The 23,143-nt window shown below is 38.9% G+C and overlaps 1 protein-coding gene across 1 annotated transcript in view; it reads left to right on the forward strand.

The window, feature by feature from the left end:
- The window catches only part of LOC142461420 (E3 SUMO-protein ligase RanBP2-like), a 61,882-nt gene extending 38,739 nt beyond the window's left edge, over positions 1 to 23,143 (forward strand). The window contains exons 18-29 of the mRNA XM_075563361.1: positions 762 to 897; positions 3,273 to 3,367; positions 4,807 to 9,598; positions 13,261 to 13,431; positions 14,164 to 14,238; positions 15,353 to 15,531; positions 16,606 to 16,816; positions 19,019 to 19,120; positions 19,760 to 19,902; positions 20,671 to 20,944; positions 21,070 to 21,401; positions 22,629 to 23,143. Of these exons, the coding sequence (XP_075419476.1) occupies positions 762 to 897; positions 3,273 to 3,367; positions 4,807 to 9,598; positions 13,261 to 13,431; positions 14,164 to 14,238; positions 15,353 to 15,531; positions 16,606 to 16,816; positions 19,019 to 19,120; positions 19,760 to 19,902; positions 20,671 to 20,944; positions 21,070 to 21,401; positions 22,629 to 22,934 (6,816 nt within the window). The 3' untranslated portion in view covers positions 22,935 to 23,143. The remainder of the gene's footprint in view (positions 1 to 761; positions 898 to 3,272; positions 3,368 to 4,806; positions 9,599 to 13,260; positions 13,432 to 14,163; positions 14,239 to 15,352; positions 15,532 to 16,605; positions 16,817 to 19,018; positions 19,121 to 19,759; positions 19,903 to 20,670; positions 20,945 to 21,069; positions 21,402 to 22,628) is intronic.

The following is a 23,143-nucleotide window of genomic DNA, read 5'->3' on the forward strand; positions in this document are numbered from 1 at the left end:
TGAGTGTCAGAGAAAGTTAAATTTGTGGTGGCACTGTGGTTTTGGTGAGCTGTTAACTGCAAGGTCGGCAGTTCAGAACCTTCCAGTCACTTTATGGGAGAACGTTAAGGCCGTCTGCCTGCTTCTATAGAGATTTACAGTTTTGAGAACCCTAGGGTAACTGAGTCGGCATCAAGTCAGTGTCAGAGGGTTTGTTTTGAGCAAGGGAATGTCTTGGTAAGAGCTGAAGTTAAGAAACATTAATCCAGGCAAGTGTAGAAAGGGATGAATTACATGGAAGAAGTTATCCAGTAACAATAGGTTGGAGTTACAGAGAGAATGAATTATATCAATGGTTCTCAACCTTCCTAATGCCACGACCCTTTCACACAGTTTCTCATGTCGTGATGCCCCCCCAACCATAGAATGATTTTCATTCCTACTTCATAACTGTCATGTTGCTACTGTTATGAATCGGGTGACCTCTGTGAAAGGGTTGTTCCACCCCCAAAGGGGTCACGGACCTACAGGTTCAGAATTGCTGAATTAGATGGTGGTATTAAAAAATGGAAGAATGGCCACAGATAATTGAGTTTTTAATAAACCGAGGATCATGCTATTAAAATCAGCCATAGTTATTAAATCAGTTATTAAAACCAGATCACATTGGAAAATAGAATCTATTCAAAAGTATTATCAAGTACATAAATTTAAGATGGCCCAAACCATATTTTTGGCATGAGATAATAAAGTGCATAAAATGTTGTCTTTTTTCCCGATAGAAAGAAATGCAGGCATTGAAACTAAATAGCAGTAGCTCAGCATCCCCTCATCGTTGGCCCACAGAGAATTATGGAGCAGACTCAGTGCCTGATGGATATCAAGGATCACAAACGTTTCATGCAGCTCCACTAACAGGTACGTTGCTATGAGAGTAGTCCCTGATGTAAGTAAAATTTACTACATGTCTCCAAGTTTTAATTAAGCGATCTAAGAAGTCACCTTGTCTTTATATTTGTTCATAAATTTCAGTTTCTGTTTCTGCAAATGTAAAAGCATTACTTGGTATTATTACTGATAATTTTATAAATATGGGCAAGAACAAGTAAGTTTTGTCTGAGTTAAAGATAACTTCATGCACATCTCTGAGAAGCTGAGACGGGGATAGAATTATTCCTTACAATGTGAAAAATGTTAATTTATCTACTAAGAGATGTCTTCATTAAGAGCTTCTAAGCCTATGGGGAATTATTTTGTTGACATCTTGACGATAACAGGAAATAACACCATCGCCATAACATACCAAGAATGTAAAAATATACTAAGATAGGCTTTGTCTTTTAAAAATAATGTAGTTTCAAATCAAAGATTAATGTAGGAAACATCTGAAAATAAGAAACAATGTAAAAAAAATGGGGAAAAAAACTACTTTAAAAAAAAACCAATAACCCTAACTACTTTTCTATCATGTACAGTTTCACTGACATTTGGGAACATTTCCTTTATTTTTTTATTATTTTAAAAATATTAATATTCTTAAATGTGCTTGTTATATTGTGTGTAGGTTATTTAACTTATTTCTAAAATAAACACTTTACTGAGCATTTTCCTATTAAATATTCTTCAGAAGTACTTCTAATAAATACATGGTATTCCTTCATGTGGAAGTATCGCAAATTTTATTTAAAAATCATTTTATTGGGGGATCGTACCACTCATCACAATCCACACATACGTCCATTATGTCAAGCACATTTGTACATTTGTTGCACACGTCCTCCTCAGAATACTTGCTTTCTACTTGAGCCCTTTGTATCAGCTCCAAATTCTTTTTTTTCAAACGTCATTTCAAGTTTTTGCTCCTGTAAATAGTTCTGTGGTTGCATTACTCGAATTCTAGGGTATTTAAAAATTTTATTCAGTTGTGCTGGGAAATTTTCAGCAAGAATAATCAGTTGCATTTTTACCAAAAGTGTCTGGTCCCTTCACGACAGTGTCAGCATCTATTGGCTTACCAATAAACCTGCACCAGGTACTAAGGACAAAGTGGTATTCATGTTTCCGTTTCATTTGCTTATTATTATGTTCATGGAATTGTCAAGAGTTTGAATCTGTTGGATGAAAACAACAGTTTTGCTTAGTACTGTATAATCTTTAATTAAATTTTTTTCTTTGAATTACTGTTAGTTGTGTTCTCTAGTCAGAAATTGAATGTTGAAATAGAGCGCTCTTGGTTCTAGTTATTCAGTCCATCCTGCACTCTGCGCTTTTCTCCTCCTGTCTTTTCAAAAGAATGATCTTCTGTGTGGATTATTATAAAAGCAATAAGAGCCCCAATAAAATAATCTTTAAATAAAAAAATACGATGGGGAGAAAAGAAAGAATCTTCACTTGGCAGTCCCATTCACTTTCCCAGTTTAAACTTGGGCTTTTGCAGTTTTTGCTTTTTTTAATAATGCCATCGTGGAAAAGATAGATAGATGTGTGAGACTTTTCCTGGTCTTTATCCAGTGCTCTCTAGAATAAATTCTGTGATGTCTTTGAGGTTGTAATTTTCTATTCATTCACTTCTAAGGTTTTTTGCTTATTTGATTTTCTGCCACAACTTTTAAAGCAGGTGAAAGCAAATGACTGTGGGTAGCTTTTCCATCTGAGCATCTTCTATTTTGTTTTTAATTTTGTTTCAGCAAAGCAGGTGAAGTCACATAGTTGTCAGTTATGATCTCCCCACGTTCCCCTTTAATAAACCAAGAATTATATTTTGTGTTACTTGGGAGAACCTTCCCATGAATTCGTAAAGTTATTTTGACCTGAAAATCACCCGTTGAGTTTGAGTCTATACAAAACATTCACATTCATCGGATTTTCAGGGCTCATTTAAAAAACATACCCTTTGTGATTTATAATAAGCCTTTTGGTTCCCTCACTTCCTTTGGCTGGCAGTCTAATTTTCAAATGTAGAATATGACTGTGATTTCACCCACAAAATCCTCTTTAGAATGGACCAATCGCTGACTTCCTGGCCTCTCTTTTTACTGCTTGTGAGGTACCTGTCCTTTTTCGCCACCTGAATGCTACTCTTATTCTTCATTTGTCCTAATTAGTGTATCCCCTCCCCCCGATGGTTTTAATCTTAATTTTCTTTATGATATATTTTGATGTGCAAAAATTTGTGAACCTACGTAGTATTCTTTTGACTACTATTGTGTTTGTATTTACAGTTCTTGCCTATTTAGATGGTCTTGTAGTATAGACTTTTTAACTGTGTTTTTGTGTTTGTGTTTTTGTTTTAGTTGCAACTACTGGTCCATCAGTGTATTATAGTCAGTCTCCAGCATATAATTCCCAGTATCTTCTCAGACCAGCAGCTAATGTTACTCCCACAAAGGTAACAAAGGAATACTTTATATGTGAATAAATACAGTTGGTTCTCATAATTCATGGTAGTGGTCTGTAAAGTGTCCTAGAATACTTACTTAGCAAAATATTGAACCATGGCTTGTAGAAAATATACAAGGGGGTTATTATGTTCCTGTGCGCCTCTGGTCATAACATTTTTATCAGTTACTCAATACGTGATCTTTTGTTATGCGTACATTTTAAAGACACCATATTAAACATCGAATGCTAATTGATTAACAGCCTTGTGAATCATGACTGAGTGAAGCATAGCTAACATTTTCTCTCTGAGGCAACAGCACAGCTGTCTTGTGCTTAGGAATTGTAGCGAGCACCTTGCTGCTTTGCTTGGGGGCCACTTTGATCAATGAAATCACCAGCCTCAGAGCATAAAAAAAAAATGGGGCATTAAATAGCTTGCAAAACGTTGCTTTATAGTATGTGGGCTGAAAGCATAGTGTTTCCGTGCTCAACCTCAGCTGGAAACATGTATATTGGACGACCCATTTTTGGTGCTCTGTGTGTGTCTGCCTGTGGCTGTAAACGCCGTAACTATTGTTTGTGGGGATTACCCATAACATTGCACGATAGGTGAGTTTGCAAATATGGAATCCATGAATAGTGAGAATCACCTGTATCAAATTTTCAATTATTGAGGCTTCCTTCAGAGAAATTATAGGAGAAAGACTTTATTAGTACTATTCCTTAAGAATACATATTTTAAAATTATTTTTAGATATAGAAGTGGTACTTAGTCAATTTATTTTTGTGTTAAGTGTGAATATTTAGGATTATTTTTAATGTGAGGTGTTGGCTAGACCCTTCATCATTCTGTTTTGGCAGAAAATGGGTCTAGAATATTTTAGTCTGCTCAGCCACTGGGTAAGTAAGTAAGTAGCTAATGGCTCGAAACGTGACTTAAAAACTATTGATGGAGAACAAATATTAAAACAGTAGTGAGGACTTTGGTGCCTTTAAACCCAGATTTTCTACTTATCATGACCTTGGGCAAGTTTCTTAATCCCTGTACGTCAGTTGCCTCATATGTATGACAATATCTTTATTCATTGGGTGGTATTAAAATGAACCAGTTGCCATATTAGTAAATATTTAGCAATTGTTCACCTTCATCAACACTGCCATTATTGTTAACATTATTTGATGCATTTTTTAGGAATAAAGAAGATATGTGTTCTTTTGATTTATTTTTGCAGATGGTACATTTAGGGCAATTTTCAGTTTATGGCATGAAGGAGTTCAAGCTTCAATTGTCTTTGTAGGTAACATTGCTTTCTTGAAGTGATGTGTTATAAGCCCTGCTTGTACCGTCTTTAGCTAATGATTCTTATGTTTGAGGTTTCTGAGAAATTGTGTCTAGTGATCATTTTTTGAATGGCCTACAAACATGTTAACTTTTTTTTCTTGCAGGGTCCAGTTTATGGTCTCAATAGACTTCCGCCCCAGCAGCATATTTATGCTTATTCACAACAGATGCACACACCACCAGTACAAAACTCATCCGCTTGTATGTTTTCTCAAGAGATCTATGGTCCTCCCCTGCGATTTGAGTCTCCTGCAACAGGAATTTTATCACCCAGGAGTGACGATTACTTTAATTACAGTGTTCCTCAGACAAGCACAAATCCGCCTTTGCCAGAACCAGGTTATTTCACAAAACCTCCAGCTTCAGCTCATGCTTCAAGATCTTCAGAATCTAAGGTTATTGAGTTTGGGAAATCTAATTTTGTTCAGCCTGTTTCAGGTGAAGGAATAAGGCAATCTCTGACAACACCAGCACATGCATCGCAACCAGCTCCTTTTAAATTTAACTCAAATTTCAAATCAAATGACGGTGACTTCACGTTTTCCTCACCTCAGGGTGTGACTCAGCCCCCTTCTGCAGCTTATCATAACAGGGAAAGCCTTTTGGGGCTTCTGACTTCAGAGAAGCCATTGCAAGGAGATGGCTATAGTGGACCCAAACCTACACCTGGTCAAACCATTGGACCTCGGAATACTTTCAGTTTTGGAAACAAAACTGTGTCTGGAATTTCATTTACAGAAAACACTGGGTCAACTCAGCAAATAAATTCTGGTTTTCGCCGAAGCGATGATATGTTTACTTTCCATGGTTCAGGGAAATCTGTGTTTGGAACGCCAGCTCCAGAGTTGGCACACAAGAATCATGAACCCGATGGAAGCAGTGCTCAAGGGGATGAAGATGATGATGGCCCTCACTTTGAGCCGGTGGTACCTCTTCCTGATAAAATTGAAGTGAAAACTGGTGAGGAAGATGAGGAAGAATTCTTTTGTAATCGTGCAAAATTATTCCGTTTTGATGCAGAATCCAAAGAATGGAAGGAACGGGGCATCGGCAATGTGAAGATCCTGAGGCATAAAACATCTGGTAAAATTCGTCTTCTGATGAGACGAGAGCAGGTTTTGAAGATCTGTGCGAACCATTATATAAGCCCCGAGATGAGACTGACGCCAAACGCCGGCTCAGACAGATCCTTCGTATGGCACGCTCTTGATTATGCAGACGAGTCCCCGAAACCAGAACAGCTTGCTATAAGATTCAAAACTCCTGAGGAAGCAGCCCTTTTTAAGTGCAAGTTTGAAGAGGCCCAGAACATTTTAAAAGCCGCAGGACAAAATGTAGCCACGCCAACAAACCAGACACTCAGAATTGTAAAAGAGCCCCTGAGTCGCGACAATAAGGACATTTGCAAACCTGATGCCGGCAGTTTGAATTTTGAATTTCAGTTTGCAAAGAAAGAAGGTTCTTGGTGGCATTGTAATAGCTGCTCACTAAAGAATGCTGCAACTGCTAAGAAATGTGTATCGTGCCAAAATCTGAAACCAAGTAATAAAGAACTCTCTGGCCCACCATTGGTTGAAACTGCTCCCACTTTTCAAATTGGCCTAGAAAATATTCAGGATAGATTTGCAATGAGGACCCCCAAAAAAGAAGGTCCCTGGGATTGTAGTACCTGTTCAGCCAGGAACGAACCTACTGCGTCTAGGTGTAGCACATGCCAGAGTTCGCAGTCGGCCGGCAAAAGTGGATCTTCCTTTGTCCAGCCATCTTCCTTTAAATTTGGTCAGGGAGATCTTCCTAAATCCGTTAGCAGTGATTTCAGATTAGTAAGTTTTTCTACTAAGGAAGGAGAGTGGGATTGCAGTGCGTGTTTTAAACTCAATGACGGCAGTTCTACAAAATGTGATGCTTGTCAGCACCCAAGAAAGCAGAGTCAGCCTGCTTACGCTCCAGCGCCTGCCTCTTTTAAGTTTAGTACTTCAGAGACAACAAGCAAGACTCCGAAGAGTGGATTTGAAGACATGTTTGCTAAGAAGGAAGGACAGTGGGACTGCAGTGAATGCTTTGTACGAAACGAAGCAAGTCATACAAAATGTGTTTCTTGTCAGAGTCCAGGTCAACAGCATCCATTTACTGCTGCTGTGCCAGCACCTTCCTCTTTTAAGTTTGCCACTTCAGAGACAAACAAAGCTCCAAAGAGTGGATTTGAGGGCATATTTACCAAGAAGGAAGGACAGTGGGACTGCAGCGTGTGCTTGGTACGCAATGAAGCAAGTGCTACCAAATGTATTGCTTGTCAGAATCCAAGTGAACAGAGCCTGCCTAGTTCTGCTGTTTCAGCCCCTGCCTCTTCAGAGATTAGCAAAGCTCCAAAGAGTGGGTTTGAAGGAATGTTCACCAAGAAGGAAGGACAGTGGGACTGCAGTGTATGCTTGGTACGGAATGAGAATTCTTCTTTAAAATGTGTAGCTTGTGACAATAAGCCACCTGATGCAGAAACTTCTTCAGTTTTTACCGTGGGCCCCAAATCTACGTTAAGGGACTCGTCTGGAAGTCAGATGGGCACAGGATTTAAAACAGACTTTTTAGGAAAAGGCTTTAAATTCGGAAGTTCTGAGCAAGGTTTTAAATTTGGACATGTGGATCAAGAAAGTGTGCCTTCATTTACATTTCAGAGTTCTAATGCCGAATCCAAGTCAACAAAAGGAGGATTTAAATTTTCCATCCCTGTGTCTGCTGATGGATTTAAATTTGGCATTCAGGAGCCAGGCAACCAAGAGAGGAGTGACAACGAGAAGCCCATTGAAAGGGACACTGGTTTGCAGGCCCAGGAGGCCTGTGGCCAGAAGAATGGAGGTGGTTTGACTTTTGGTCAGACCAGTAGCACTTTTACCTTTGCAGATCTTGCAAAATCGACTTCAGGGGAAGGATTTAAATTTGGCCAAAAAGACCCTAATTTTAAGGGATTTTCTGGTGCTGGAGAAAAATTATTTTCCTCACAGAGTGGTAAAAAGGTTGATAAAACCACATCGGCTGATCTTGAAAAAGATGATGATGCCTATAAGACTGAAGACAACGATGACATCCATTTCGAACCAGTAGTTCAAATGCCTGAAAAAGTAGAACTTGTAACTGGGGAGGAAGATGAGAAAGTTCTTTACTCACAGCGGGTGAAATTATTTAGATTTGATGCTGAGATAAGTCAGTGGAAAGAAAGGGGCTTAGGGAACCTAAAAATTCTCAAAAATGAAGTAAATGGCAAACTGAGGATGCTGATGCGAAGAGAACAAGTGCTAAAAGTGTGTGCTAATCATTGGATCACCACTACAATGAACCTGAAGCCGCTCTCTGGATCTGATAGAGCATGGATGTGGTTAGCTAGCGATTTTTCTGATGGTGACGCCAAGCTAGAACAACTAGCGGCAAAATTTAAAACACCGGAGCTAGCTGAAGAATTCAAGCAGAAATTTGAAGAATGCCAGAGACTTTTACTAGACATACCGCTTCAAACCCCCCATAAACTTGTTGACACGGGCCGAGCTGCCAAGCTAATACAGAGAGCTGAAGAAATGAAGAGTGGACTGAAAGATTTCAAAACCGTTTTGACCAATGAACAGACAAAAGTCGCCGACGAAGAGAGTACGAGTCCAGGCTCAAGTGCTGCCAATGTTTCAGACACAAGTAAGCCAAATTCTGAAAACACGGGGCCTACATTAGAGTGGGATAACTATGATTTGCGAGAAGATACTTTGGATGACAGTGTGAGTAGCTCAGTGCATGCGTCTCCATTGGCAAGTAGCCCTGTGAGAAAAAACCTCTTCCGATTTGGTGAGTCAACAACAGGATTTAACTTTAGTTTCAAATCTGCCTTGAGCCCATCTAAGTCTCCTGCCAGGTTAAATCAGAGCGGGACTTCCGTTGGTACTGATGAGGAGTCCGATGTCACTCAAGAAGAAGAAAGAGATGGGCAGTACTTTGAGCCCGTTGTGCCTCTACCTGATCTCGTCGAAGTGTCCAGTGGAGAGGAAAACGAACAGGTCGTTTTTAGCCACAGAGCAAAACTCTACCGGTATGACAAAGATGTTGGCCAGTGGAAAGAAAGGGGCATTGGCGACATCAAGATTTTACAGAATTACGAAAACAAGCACGTTCGCATAGTGATGAGAAGAGACCAGGTATTAAAACTTTGTGCAAATCACAGAATAACTCCAGACATGACTTTACAAACTATGAAAGGGACAGAAAGAGTGTGGGTGTGGACTGCGTGTGATTTTGCAGATGGAGAAAGGAAAATAGAACACCTAGCTGTTCGCTTTAAACTACAAGAGGTTGCAGACTCATTTAAGAAAATTTTTGATGAAGCAAAACTCTCTCAAGAAAAGGATTCTTTGATAACACCTCTTGTTTCCTGTTCCAATACTCCCAGAGAGTCACCTTGTGGCAAAATTGCTGTAGCTGTGTTAGAAGAAACCACGAGAGACAGGACGGATTTAATTCAAGGCGAGGATACAGCAGATGCGCCTTCAGAGGTCGGAGAAGTACCTAGCACATTTGAAACCACCACAAAAGCCGTTGTTTCTCCTCCAAAGTTTGTCTTTGGGTCAGAGTCTGTCAAAAGCATTTTTAGTAGTGAAAAATCCAAACCATTTGCTTTTGGCAACAGTTCAGCCACTGGGTCTTTGTTTGGATTTAGTTTTAATGCACCTTTGAAAAATAACAGCCGTGAAGCCACTTCGGTAGTCCAAAGTGGATCTGAAAGAGAAGTGGAATCTAACAGATGTGAGCTGTCAGAGAACTCTGATAACAAGCAGTCTTCGGATCGCAAAGCCAGGAGTCTCTTCGCGTCCTCTCCAAAGGACGAGTCTGCAGCTAACTACACATTTAAAACACCAGAGAAGGGTAAGTGCTCAGTCGTTAGTGTTAAAATTGGGCCTAAGCAATGTTTTTGTATTTTGTGAATACCCAAAAATATTTGAACAGAATTTTTCCCTCCCACAGTAAGTTTGCCTCTGAGTGTTTAGGTGGCAACAGTGCTATCTAGGAGATTTCACAGCTGCAAGACATTTATTGTTCTTAGGCAGAGGGTTAACCTATACAGTTTGAAAGCATTCTGACTCATGGACTGGTGAGCGTCAATAGCATATTTCATTCATTCATTCATTCTTCATTTTCCTTCTTTGTCATTCAAAGAACATGGGAGCCGAATACTCAAATTTTGTTTACGTCTTGCTTTTATTAAAGGGAGCAAAGAATGAAACCACCAGTATAATTGAGTAGATGAGGCAAGAAATTAGTATAAATTTAAGGCACTTTTTACATATATTCATATTCAGTTTGTTTATGAAAATGTTCAAAAATCAAATGCTCTTTATTTTCTAGGATTTAATTTTAGCCTTTTTAAATCTAATCCAATGGCTTTTTGGACCTGCGCCCCATCCTCACAGCTTGAGAGCAAAGGTATAGAGCTAGCATACTCCGTATGAGATGACACCTGTTTTCCCAGCAACTGGTAGTCTTTAGGAAAGTCCGCTGGCTGTCTTAGCCTGTAACATGCATGTTAGAGAATGCCGGTTTAAGCCAAATACCTTTGTCTGTTAGCATAACATCTTTTAATGCTGGCTTTTTCTTACTCGGATGTAATTTTTCTCATTATCAGACTATTGATTTGAGTGAGATCAAGTTGGTCCTCACCTTTTGCTGATTTGTAGTTCTTTGTTGTATTACTTTTACTTTTTCTTAAGCAGACATTTTTACCTAACTTTTGTCTTCTGCCACTAATGTTTGCCAGTGCCTAAACACGTGATGATGGACTGCCGTGTGCATACAATCTTGTAATGACAGTTTCTATGAAGGGCTTTTCCTTGTGCATAGTTTAGAAAAACACTGTATTTTAAAATAGACTCAAATTTTAACAGACTTAAGTTTTAAATTTAAATGCCAGTATATACTTGGCATTTTGTATACATGTGGCACAGATCAGCTATAAAATTGCAGTTAGTGTTGGTCCTGGAGTGAAGGAATAGGAAGTGGGATCGAGAGGAGATCTAAGAGCAAGATTACAAAAATGAGAAATCACTATTAGGTTCATATCTTGAACGTCTTAACTATATTATATGTTAAACAAGTACAGTGATACAATGTGTGGTATATGGGAGCTTCCACTTTAAAGTATACCAAGCATAATTTTAGCTACCAAAACCCCAAACCCGTTACATTAAGTAGATAGTTACCTCGGACCCTTTTGTATTGGACAAGGGACAATTGCCCGTGGGGTTTCTAAGGCTCTTACGCTTCATAGAGGCCAACTGCCTCATCTTTCTCCTTTCTACCCAAAGACAGGGCAGCATCTTTGTAATGGCCCGTGAGTAATCTGTAATCGAACCACATGGTCAGCAGTTTGAAACCACCAGAGGCTCCATGGGAGAAAAAGACTGGGCTTCCTACTTCTATAGAATTACCCTTTCAGAAACTCATAGGGACCATTCTACCCTGTGTTTTAGGGTTGTTGTGAGTCAGCATCAACTCAATGGCAGTGAGGTTTTTTTGTTTTTGTTTTCTTTGGCACTTAACCTTTGTGGAAACTGCCCCCTGGTGGGTTTGATAGGTGACCTTTTGGTTAGCATGTGAGTGCTTAACCATTGTGACAGCAAGGCTCCTTTTACTAGCAAAAGCGGTTTTTAACATATTGTTTTGTTTTAAGGATGCAATCTTCCCAAAGTGTGAATGAAAAGTCTGGACATCACAGAAATGTGGGAATACCCTTGCACCATTCACTGTGGAGCCCCGATTAGAATCCCAGGCCCCAAGCCTGAATTCACCACCATCTCTCAATAGAATAGAGACTATTCTGTTACAAAGACAAAGAATATAATAGTCTCAAGGAACCTTAGAGATGAAGAGTGTCAATAGGAGGAAATTGAGGCCCCTAGAAGCTATCTAATTTGCTCCATGTTGTCATTTCTAACCAATGGCAGAATTCTGGAACAAGAATCTGTATCTTAAAATGTTCTTTTATTGGTGCAGGCTAGGAATTGATAAAGGAAGAGGCGTGAAGTCTGCTTGGAAGATGTTAAGAAAGGGCTCTCGTTCCCTAGAGTAGTACTATCCCCAATAAGAATATAATGTGAACCATGTAATTCTAAAATTTCCAGTTGCCATTTAAAAAAGGGAAAAGGATAAGATTATATTCCTATTTTAATCTATGACATCCCAAATACCATTTCGGCATGTAATCGATTTGAAAGATTACTAATGAGATTTTGCTTAAAATTTTTTTTTTCAAGCTTTAGGCCTTCAAAATCGAGTGTATATTTGAAACTGTAACATAACTCAGTTTGGGCTAGCCACATTTATGGCTAGATGCTATCATATTGGAAAGCATAGCTCTAGAGCAGCAGTTCTCAACCTGTGGGTCACGACCCCTTCACAGGGGTCGCCTAGGACCATTGGAAAACACAGATATCTGACGGTCTTAGGAACTGAGACACCACTTCTCCAATCCCTCTCTAGGCGGGTCTTCCCACATGCAGACACGCCCACATAGGAGTACCTGGTGTGAAGACTGTTACCCATGCTACACCATGCTTCAAGACAAAATTTCACTTATTTGTCATTAGAATCTTTCACAATATATAATTACGTATTATATTTTGTGATTAATCACTAGGTTTTAATTATGTTCAATTTGTAACAATGAAAATACATCCTGCCTATAAGATATTTACATTATGATTCATAACAGTAGCAAAATTACAGTTATGAAACAGCAACGAAAATAATTTTACATTTGGGGGTGTCACCATAGCATGATGAACTACATATTACAGGGTTGCGACATTAGGAAGGCTCAAAACCACTGCTCTAGAGAATTTGTCGCCCCTCTTTGTACATGCTGTGCTTTGTGACTTGTGTACACTATTAAGTTCTTTGGCCAGAAAATTCTTTATAGATCAGATTGTATATAGAATTGTTTTTTAAGTTGGATTTAAACCATAGCAGTTATCTTAGAGTCTTAAGAGTTTTGTTTACCCACAGGATACTAGTTTTTATGTAAATATTTAATACCATGCTTGGAAATAGGAAAAACTGAATGCAAAATCCTAGTTGGTTGCAACTTTGTAAGAACTAATCCAGGTTGGCTTCTGATTAGTTTCATGTTACACGAATTGTTGCTTTTGATGTAAGCCTTTTCAGCTGTTGCAAATGCATGGGTATTTTGCTAAATTCTTGTGTAGCATGCCAAAAGTGATTATGACAGCATAGTACTTTAGTATTGTTTTAATTATGGACAGACTAGTTATTTTCAATGATTACTAGCTTAAAACAGGGGGTTACTGGTTTTAAATAGAGCCTGTGTTTACTAAGGTTTTTTGGTAGGACACTCAGTAAGGCTGCAAATTTTAATTTCTGTAGACCTCTGTCCAATATAAGTGTATATCTGTTTTTTATCATGCTATTTTAATTGGGAGATCAGTTCCATAATTTCTTATTTCCAGTGAGAATAGTCATGCTAATACTTACATAAAGCTTCATCTTTTATCACCTTTTGACTCTGGTCGTAGAAAAAGAGAAGGAGCCACCAGGAGGGTCTCCTTCAGATGATGACGTTCTCATTGTGTATGAGCTAACTCCAACCCCTGCGCAGAAAGCCCTCGCCAGCAAACTGAAGCTGCCTTCAACTTTCTTCTGTTACAAGAATAAACCAGATTATGTCAGTGAGGAAGAAGATGATGGTAAATATTTTGTTACTTTTAAAGCACTCTGGTCACTTGCTAATTTTCGTGATTGAGGGTAATGTTGTTAGGTGCCGTTAAGTCAGTTCTGACTGAACAGAACGCCTCCTGGTCCTGCCTCAGCCTCACAGTTGTTATATTTTCTTTGCAGCAACAGTTAACCCAACCAGTCGACTGTCATCCCATGCCCTTCACTAGATCCATGCCCCCTGTACTTTACCAAGCACGATGCCCTTTTCTAGAGACTGGTCTCACCTGATAAAATGTTCAAAGTACAAGCAGGTGTTTTAGGAGAGCTGAAAGCAGTCATAATTTCTCAGAGCCATACAACCGTTTGAGATTATGGAAAACATGGTATGCTGTGTCGATGTTTAAAGCAGAGGAGTTTACATTATTAAGATCTGGAAGTATCACGTGGTGGTGTTGAGCAGGATGATAAGACCAGCCATCCCCTAATGCTGGAACAGCCCAAACAAGAGGAAAACCTAAATTCAGCTCTAACATTGGAAGAAGCAGTCACTGTGCCATGGGCTCATTTCCAACTCAGAGTCGACCTTCCCCCGGGGCTTCCAGGGCTGTGAAAGGCATGTCGTACTGGCAAAATGAGTTGCTGTTTGGATGTGAGAAGTGAGGGAAAGGGTGAAGTTGGGAATAATTCTGAGGTTTCTGACTAGGGATCTCCAAATGCTTACAAAAATCTCAGAAATTTCACATAAACTTTGTACTTTTAAGATGAAGATTTTGAAGCAGCTGTGAAGAAACTGAATGGGAAACTGTATTTGGATGACTCAAAGAAACATCAATTAGGTATGTTAAGCTTACATGACAATTTGTGTATGCATGCGGGTATTTAAAATCTACTTAATACTGTTGGGGTGTTTTTTGTTTCTATATATGAAATCTAAGCTAGGTAAATCTAGAGAGCTCCTTTTTACTACCCCCACTGCTATTGTGTGCGCCCTCCCCCCAACACTTACTGTACATGCTGTCCCATAGGTTCATCACATACAACTCTTCTTAATGTGACTGAATTATTGAATTGTATGATAGGTGGGTATATGCCAAACAAGCGGTTGTAAACACAAAATCTACTTAACCTTAAAAGGAGCTTGTTTTTTTTTGGTTCTTCCCAAAGTAGCTGCAGTGATCTGCCAAAATGATTAACTGCTTACTTCACTTAAATAACCTCAAAAGCATGCATACTGAGAGGCTCAAGTCTTTTGGTCCATTTAAGAATAGTTGTGAAACTACCTGGGCCATCAAGTCTTTGAAAACTTTCACTTTGTAGAAGCAGTGTGCCATGTGGATGTTCAAATGGTGGGGTTGGTAGGTGTGCCCAGGCCAAACAGTGGGATTGGTGGGCCAGAAGGACCCTGAATGTTTGCTGCGTGTGTTTCAAAAAGCCGAAAGTGATGCTGAATTGAACGGTTTACATGTGGATTCTCTGGTCACTGAGCACATCTGGTCACTGAGCACAATGTCCCCCGAGATGCAATGTCAACTCAGGCCAGGACTAACCCACACATGAGCTCCAACAAATTGAAATGATTAGGAAAAAGGAACAAATTACTCCTAAACCAGAGGAGGAGATTGCACTGAAGAAAACACATCCTGGAATTAACTAAAGGGGCAGAGATTTACGACTTGAGAGTAAATTAAGCTTAAAGTAAAAGTTTAAAAAAAGGAGAGGGGTTTGATCTGATAATTTCTGTACGTCACAAATTTACTTAGGTAATAACCTTTGGATGTTTAAAATGAGCTGAAAACCATTCTTCTGATGGTCCTTGTTCCTCATTTACATTTACAGCTTTTCTTAACCGGACCTGCAATTAGATTACTTTGAGGATTTTTTTTTTTTGGAGTGTTTGGACATCTACTTTTCTCTTAACTTTCTTTTATGTGTGTTGTCTTTATTTTTCAGATACCAACAAAGAATGTGTTATTGTTTGGGAAAAGAAACCAACACTTGAAGAAAAAGCAAAAGCAGATACATTAAAACTTCCACCTACTTTTTTTTGTGGGATATGCAGTGATACTGAGGAGGACAATGGGCCCGGGGAAGACTTTCAGTCAGAGCTTCAAAAAGTTCAGGAAACCCAAGTAAGAATACCGCCATTGTTTTCTTCTGTAATGGTCTTTGTGGACGCTGTAAACTTCAGAATAGTCACAGGGTGCCATGAAGTTGATTCTGACTCCTGGCAACCTTTTAGCACACAACCTGCTCCCTCGGGTTTCAGAGACTAAATTGTGTGGTTAGCAACCCAAGCCCACAACACTCTCAGGGCTCTTGCTCTTCATGGATTTCAAATAGATTAGATTCAGGGATCAACCAACATGCCCAGGCAAGATAGAATCTTGTTACAGAAACTGGACACTCAGGGCTCTTCCTTTATGTGTATTAGATTTTGGGGGGGATAGGAAGCAGTGTAGACTATGAAAATTGTCTTAAGAATACCTCTTACAGCTCAATAAAATCTTTCTCAACTTCAAAAAAAGAATACCTCTTACGATACTAAGAAAGGTACTAATTAGTTCATTGGTTTCACGTTGAGCCTGCTGAGTGTAAGGTCAGCAGTTTGAAACTATCAACCACTCCAAGGGGAAAAGACGAAGCTTTCTATTCCCAGAAAGAGTTACTCTCTCAGTGACTCCCTGGAGCAGTTTCACTCTGGCTTACCAGGTCTCTAGGAGATAGCATTGACTCATGACTGAGTTTAGCTGATTCTAGAATTGCTAGCAGTAAAATTGTTATTTTGTTCTTCCTTTAAAAAATACCCTTATTTCGTTGTAGAAAACTCTCCATGCATTTCAAAAGTGTTTTTGTTGTACTGTATGGAATATTCATTGAAGTAATTTTTTGATCATTTGAGCGATTGAGTCATTTTGCTATTACACCAGTCCTCATGCCTCTGTCTTTGGGCGTTCTCTAGCACCAGATTGCTTCAGTGCTGAGATCTTTAGGCAGTTTTCTTCTATCCTTCTTTCAGAGCTTTCTAATAGTGGATTCATTGGTTTCAGCTCAGGTATTTAATGGGGACTTGGGGTAGAGTAGACTGGGGTTACTCTCTCTTGCCTGTAAACAAAAGTCCTCTTATTTCCTTTTAAACGAGGTATATGGTACTTTTTGGAAATCAGCATTTGATAGCATAGTAATTTGTGGTTTCTGCTTTGCAGAAATCACACAGTGAGCGAATGAGAGTTACTACTCCGTCTGAGAGGATATGTACAGATGAGATGAAAGTGTCCCATCCATCTTTCTGTAACTCTGAAGAAGCAGATTCTCAGGTCAAATGTGTTACTTCAGCACCGATTTCTTCGAGAACCGAGGACAAACCTGTAGATCTGTCTACAAAGAATGAGAATGAAACAGATTCTACAAGCCAAGGTAAATCTTGATACCTGTTTACATAAGCCTTGTAGGCATGCATTTTCATAAATACAACCTATTTGCTAGAGAAGGTACACATTCAAAGGTAGATCTAAAAAATTTCTTAACACAACTTTTTAAAGGATTTTAAATTATTAATAATTACCAGAAACTCCTACTGGCTTGCTCACAAAGATAATAAACATCTATTTGTATCATTAAGAGTTGTGGATACAGGGAAAGACAAAGCATTATGGTGATGGTCTATCCCATCCGATCATAAAGGTCAATTGTGGGAATTTCTTCGTAATAATATTTTCATTGGAATATGATCTGAGTTGTATCATCACTCAAACATACTTAAAATATTATACATATACATGAAGTAAATGTGTAGTAGGTTTACCAGTTGCTTATGGTGCTACATAGATATCTTTTTCATTTTCACTTATGATGCTTTCTCTCTTTTATATCTCAGTTAGTATCTGGGAGTCTCCTTCAGTTTTCTTGCTTTGTACATGAGTTCTGGCACCCTGGTGACACAGTACTTTGTGCAAAACTACCAGGGGCTTTGTGGGGGAAAAGTCCTGGCAGTCTGCTCCCACAAAGATGAGAGCCTACGGAACCCTGTGGGGCAGTCCTGCTCTGGCGCCAAGTTGGCGCCAACTCAGCAGCACACAATGTGCATGTATACTGACTATATTACCAAAATTATTCAGAAGTAGGTAAAAACTTTACCAATATTTTTATAAACCCAAACCAAATCCACTGCCATCAAGTCCATTCCTGCCCATGGTGATCCTTTCAGATAGGGTCCCACTACCCTGTGGGTTCTCAAGCCCATAACTCTAATGATGGAGTAGGAAGCCTGCCTTTCTCCAGTGCCGCAGCTGCTGCTGGTTTCAAGACACCTGACTTGCGCTTAGCTGTCCCCCTCATAACTACTATGCCACCAGGGTTCCTTTCAAAATACGGTAGGAGAGAAAAGTCTGACCTCAGTCGTCATGCATTTTCTTAAGAGGAGAAGGAAGGCATAGAACTTTCATGAATCCTGCTGCATCCCGTTGGCAGAATTAATATTCAGACCCCAAAGCTCCTGATGATTTGCTACCCTACCTCCTATAGAAGAGACATTTGATTTTTGTCAGTTTAATAGGGAAGACAAATGTTGTTATGATGGATAACTGAAATTGCATAGTTTTCCTGAAATCCTTCCTTTTATATTACAACCCATTGCTCTGGAGTCAGCTCTGCCACATCACAGCCCTATAGGAGAGAGGACAACCTGTGTCAATCCGGAGAGAAGCAGACAGTCTCACTTTTGTCTGAGAGAGCTGGTGGGTGGATAGCAAGCAGGCGCTTGACCATACCACCACAGCTTCTTTCTAGGTTATAGGAGACCTTATTAAAGCAGAAACTGTGTAGCTTGGTCATCTGGCTTAACACTGTTACTTCTTATTTTTAAATCATTTTATTGGGGGCTTGTACCAATGCTTATCACAGTCTATACACTCATCCATTGTGTAAGCACAATGTTGCCATCATCATTCTTAAAACATTTGCTTTCTTCTTGAGCCCTTGGTATCAGCTCCTCATTTTTCTCCTCCCTTCCTGCTCCCCCCTCCTTCACGAACCCTTGATAATTTCTAAATTACTATTATATTGTCATATCTTACACTCTCCAACATCTCCCATCACCCACTTTTCTCTTGTCCGTCCCCCAGAGAGTAGGTTATATGTAGATCCTGTAATCAGTTCCCCCTTTCTCTCCTACCTTTGCTCCACCCTCCCGGTATCCCCACTCTCACCACGAGTGGCTCATCTGTCCTGGATTCCCTGTGTTTCCAGTTCCTGTCTGTACCAGTGTACATCTTCTGGTCCAGCCGGATTTGTAAGGAAGAATTGGGATCATGATGGTCGGGGGAAGGAAGCATTTAAGAACTAGAGGAAAGTTGTACATTTCATCAACACAATTACTTCTTTAACATGTCTTCAAAAATATATTTTTTTTGGTTACGATTTTTCCTGTATTTGCGAATAGCTCCCGTAAGCTTAATACCTCAGGAGATCAAAATTAGATACGTATTAGCTCAAAGTTCTTTGTCGTATTTTTTTGCTCCTGAGGAAACTGTACACGGTTCTACGCCCATACTCCTTGGGTTCTGAGTGAAATTGTGATGTTTTAAACATCAATATTAAGTCGTTGATTTCTTTTGCCAGTGGAAAGCAAAGCTGTTCCAATTGTGTTTGGACGCAGCACAGGGCTGTCATTCGCAGACCTGGCTTCCAGTAGTTCCGGGGATTTTGCTTTTGGCTCTAAAGGTAAGACCAAGAAGATAGACATCAATAATTATGTATTTAGAGGCTCAAGCACAGTGGTAAGAAACACTCGTTTTTCACAATGCTTTATCAAATTTGGAAATTCTACCCCTTTTCTGTATTATATTGTTTTACTAAGGGAGGGCTTCTTTTTTGTTATTATTTTTAACATTTATTTGTACACCATAATCACTTTCTCAAGTTTACTGTAAGCCATGCTGCTTGTTATCCCAGGAAGCAGTTGAGGTTGAGAAATTGAAATGTGCTTGGGCTGCTCTGGCAAATCTGGAACTTGCAAATCTGGCCTCTTTGTGGGCATTTTGTGTTCAGTTTTCTCAATGTGATAAAAAAATTTCAGGAAATTAACTGTTCAGCTACATTTCCAATGCTTTTAGGCATCGTGCCTTTTAGTGAACAAGTTCAAAAAGTCTCATCTTTGTATCAAGGTCAAATAGTAAGAAATGTGTAAATGTACTGTATTCATTAAATGAAGCAAACTTGTAGAATATTATAGTTTTAAACATTTTCACTGAAAACATTTTTATCACATTGATAGAAATTCCATGCATTGACAAACACAGAAAGAACAAAAAGCTTATAAAAAGTGATGCCTTTATTTAAATGTACTAATTTATTTATTAGATAAAAATTTCCAGTGGGCAAATACTGGAGCAGCAGTGTTTGGTGCACAGTCAACCAATAAAGGTGGTGAAGATGACGGTAGTGATGAAGAAGTAGTTCACAATGAAGATATCCATTTTGAACCAATAGTGTCATTACCAGAGGTAAATATTACTAAAGGAAAATCTTAATAACTAATTTCTCATTTAAGTTTAAAACACAAGCTTAATTATTAGGGCTCATTTCTTTGTGAGTGTTCATAATTTGTAATGTAAACTAGATGTTCATTAAAAGCATGCCCTTGTAAAAATAAGTCTTTTTAAAAGTTTACATATATGAGAAGGCTTCTAAAAACTTGCGGGGGTGGGGGAAATACATACTCTATAAATTTTTGAAGCTCACGCATACCCATTTCTTATAAGTTCTATTCACATTATTGTCTAGAACTAACAAAATTCTTTCAAGCATTGTTAGAATATCAGGTTTGTTTTCATAGGATAATTCTGGGGGCCTAAGAAGACAAATGTCTTGTATTTTCCAAAATACTTCCAATAAAATGTAACAGCTGTATTTTCTGTACAAGAATTTTGCTGTAAGCAATTACTTTGTAGATTTTGAACCACAATCAGTAAGTTAATATTTCACTTAAAAACAAGGAATGTTTGAAGCCAGTCTTTAAAAACAGCGTTTAATTTCCAAAAGTGGAAGAACAGCATGTAAAGGGAAATGATATATAATGACCAATTAGGTCTTCAGTAATTCCTGAAAATCAGATGTATTCTGAGCTCTGGGATATTACCAATTATCTTGATACTAAAGTTCAAATTTATTAATTTGATTCTCAATTTAAAAAAATAAAGCCTACAGAATATGTATTTTTGGAGTGTGTTAATAAACAGGTTATGCATGGATCATTTCCTTTGCTATTATAGGTAGAAGTAAAATCTGGAGAAGAAGATGAAGAAATTTTGTTCAAAGAGAGAGCCAAACTGTATCGGTGGGATCGAGACGTCGTGCAGTGGAAAGAGCGAGGTGTTGGAGATCTAAAGATCCTTTGGCACACAATGAAGAATTATTATCGGATCCTAATGAGGCGAGACCAGGTCTTTAAAGTATGCGCAAATCACGTCATTACAAAAACAATGGAGTTAAAACCTTTAAATGTTTCAAATAATGCGTTAGTTTGGACTGCTTCAGATTATGCTGGTAAGTTTCTACATTGGGATCCTATTTTTAACTTTGGGGATTTTTAAAAATCACTCACAGTGAACACACAATCTTGTAAGTTACAGTTCGCAGTAAGGTTATTGAATTCTTTTTTCCTTCAATAGATGGAGAAGCAAAAGTGGAACAGCTTGCAGTGAGATTTAAAACTAAAGAAATGGCTGATTGTTTTAAGAAAAAATTTGAAGAATGTCAACAGAATTTATTGAATCAGACAGAACAAGCATCACTTACAGCAGAATTATCCAAGGAAACAAATCCTGTGGTGTATTTTGATGTTTGTGTAGATGATGAATCTCTAGGACGTATAACCATGGAGTTATTTTCAAACATTGTTCCTCACACTGCTGAGAACTTCAGAGCTCTGTGCACTGGAGAGAAGGGCTTTGGTTTCAAGAATTCCATTTTCCACAGAATAATTCCAGATTTTATTTGCCAAGTAAGTATTACTGCATATTACAGCCGAAGGCTAGACGAATTCACCACACATGTTTGGGGGAAATTTTGAGTTTTTCCTTTTGCCCTCATCCTGTAGTTTTTGCAACATTTCTTTCAGTTCATCTTCTCCACCTCCCAAAAGTTTGAATTTAACTTGGTTTATATTTATGACCTTGGAACCCGATAGGAATTAGGGTAGGCAAAGAACTTCTTCATGTGATCTTTTTAAAAAATTGGGTACTACTTAGTTTTCTAACTACGTTCTTTTTTTTGGTAATCTTTTTATTGGGGGCTCGTACAACTCTTATCACAATCCATACGTACATCCATGGTGTCGAGCACATTTGCACATTTGTCACCCTATCATTCTCAAAACACCCACTTGAGCCCTTGGTATCAGCTCTTCATTTTTTCCCCTCCCTCTCCCCGCTCCCCCGTCCCTCGTGAACCTCTGATAATTTATAAATTATTATTATTTTATCATATCTTACCCACGCCCTTCACCCACTTTTCTGTTGTCCACCCCCCAGGGAGGAGGTTACATGTAGATCCTTATAATTTGTTCTCTCTCTACCCCCACCCTCCTGCCATCCTCCCGGTATTGCCACTCTCAACACTGGTCCTGAAGGGATCATCTGTCCTGGATTCCCTGTGTTTCCAGTTCCTATCTGTACCAGTGTACATCCTTTGGTTTAGCCAGACTTGTAAGGTAGATTGGGATCATGATAGTGGAGGGCGAGGAGAAAGCATTTAGGAAATAGAGGAAAGTTGTATGTTTTCAATGTTGCCACACCACACCCTGACTGGCTCCTCTCCTCCCCACGGCCCTTCCATAAGGGCATGTCCATTTACTGACAGCTGGGTCTCGGGTCCCCAATCTGCACTCCCCCTCATTCACAAGATTTGATTTTTTGTTCTTCGATGCCTGATACCTGATCCCTTTGACACTTCTTGATTCCACAGGCTGGTGTGCTGCTTCCATGTGGGCTTTGTTGCTTCTGAGCTAGATGGCTGCTTGTTTACTTTCAAACCTTAAAGACCCCAGATGCTATAACTTTTGATAGCGGGGCACCATCTGCTATCTTCACCACTTTTGCTTATGCACCCATTTGTCTTCACCATCAAACTGCATTCTTAAGAAAGTTAGGTTTTCACAATTATCCTATAGTCATGAGTTCTGTGTGTTTTATTCAGGAATCCTAAATTGGATTTTTTTTTTCTCCCCCAGGGTGGAGATATTACCAAACATGATGGAACGGGAGGACGGTCCATTTACGGAGATAACTTTGAAGATGAAAATTTTAATGTGAAACACACTGTTCCTGGATTACTGTCAATGGCCAACCAGGGCCGGGACACCAATAATTCTCAATTTTTCATAACACTGAAAAAAGCAGAACATCTGGACTTTAAACATGTAGTATTTGGGTTTGTTAAGGACGGCATGGATACTGTGAAAAAGATGGAATCATTTGGTTCTCCCACAGGGTTGGTTAGTCGAAGAATTTGTATCTCAGAATGTGGACAGATATAAAAATCATTGTTTTTCATAGTCAACTTTATCTGTATCAGCAGTTAAATTGAAGCTTAGCTGTCACAGACAATTTGGCAATTATGTTCAGCTTTTGAAAATGGACGCTTCCAATGTATAAATGTAAAATTGCAGCTTATAGCTGTTGTCATTTTTTAATGTGTTATAATTGACCTTGCATGGTGTGAAATAAAAGTTTAAACACTGGTGTA

The sequence above is a fragment of the Tenrec ecaudatus genome, chromosome 11 (genome assembly GCF_050624435.1).
Source record: "Tenrec ecaudatus isolate mTenEca1 chromosome 11, mTenEca1.hap1, whole genome shotgun sequence".
Classification (NCBI taxonomy): domain Eukaryota; kingdom Metazoa; phylum Chordata; class Mammalia; order Afrosoricida; family Tenrecidae; genus Tenrec; species Tenrec ecaudatus.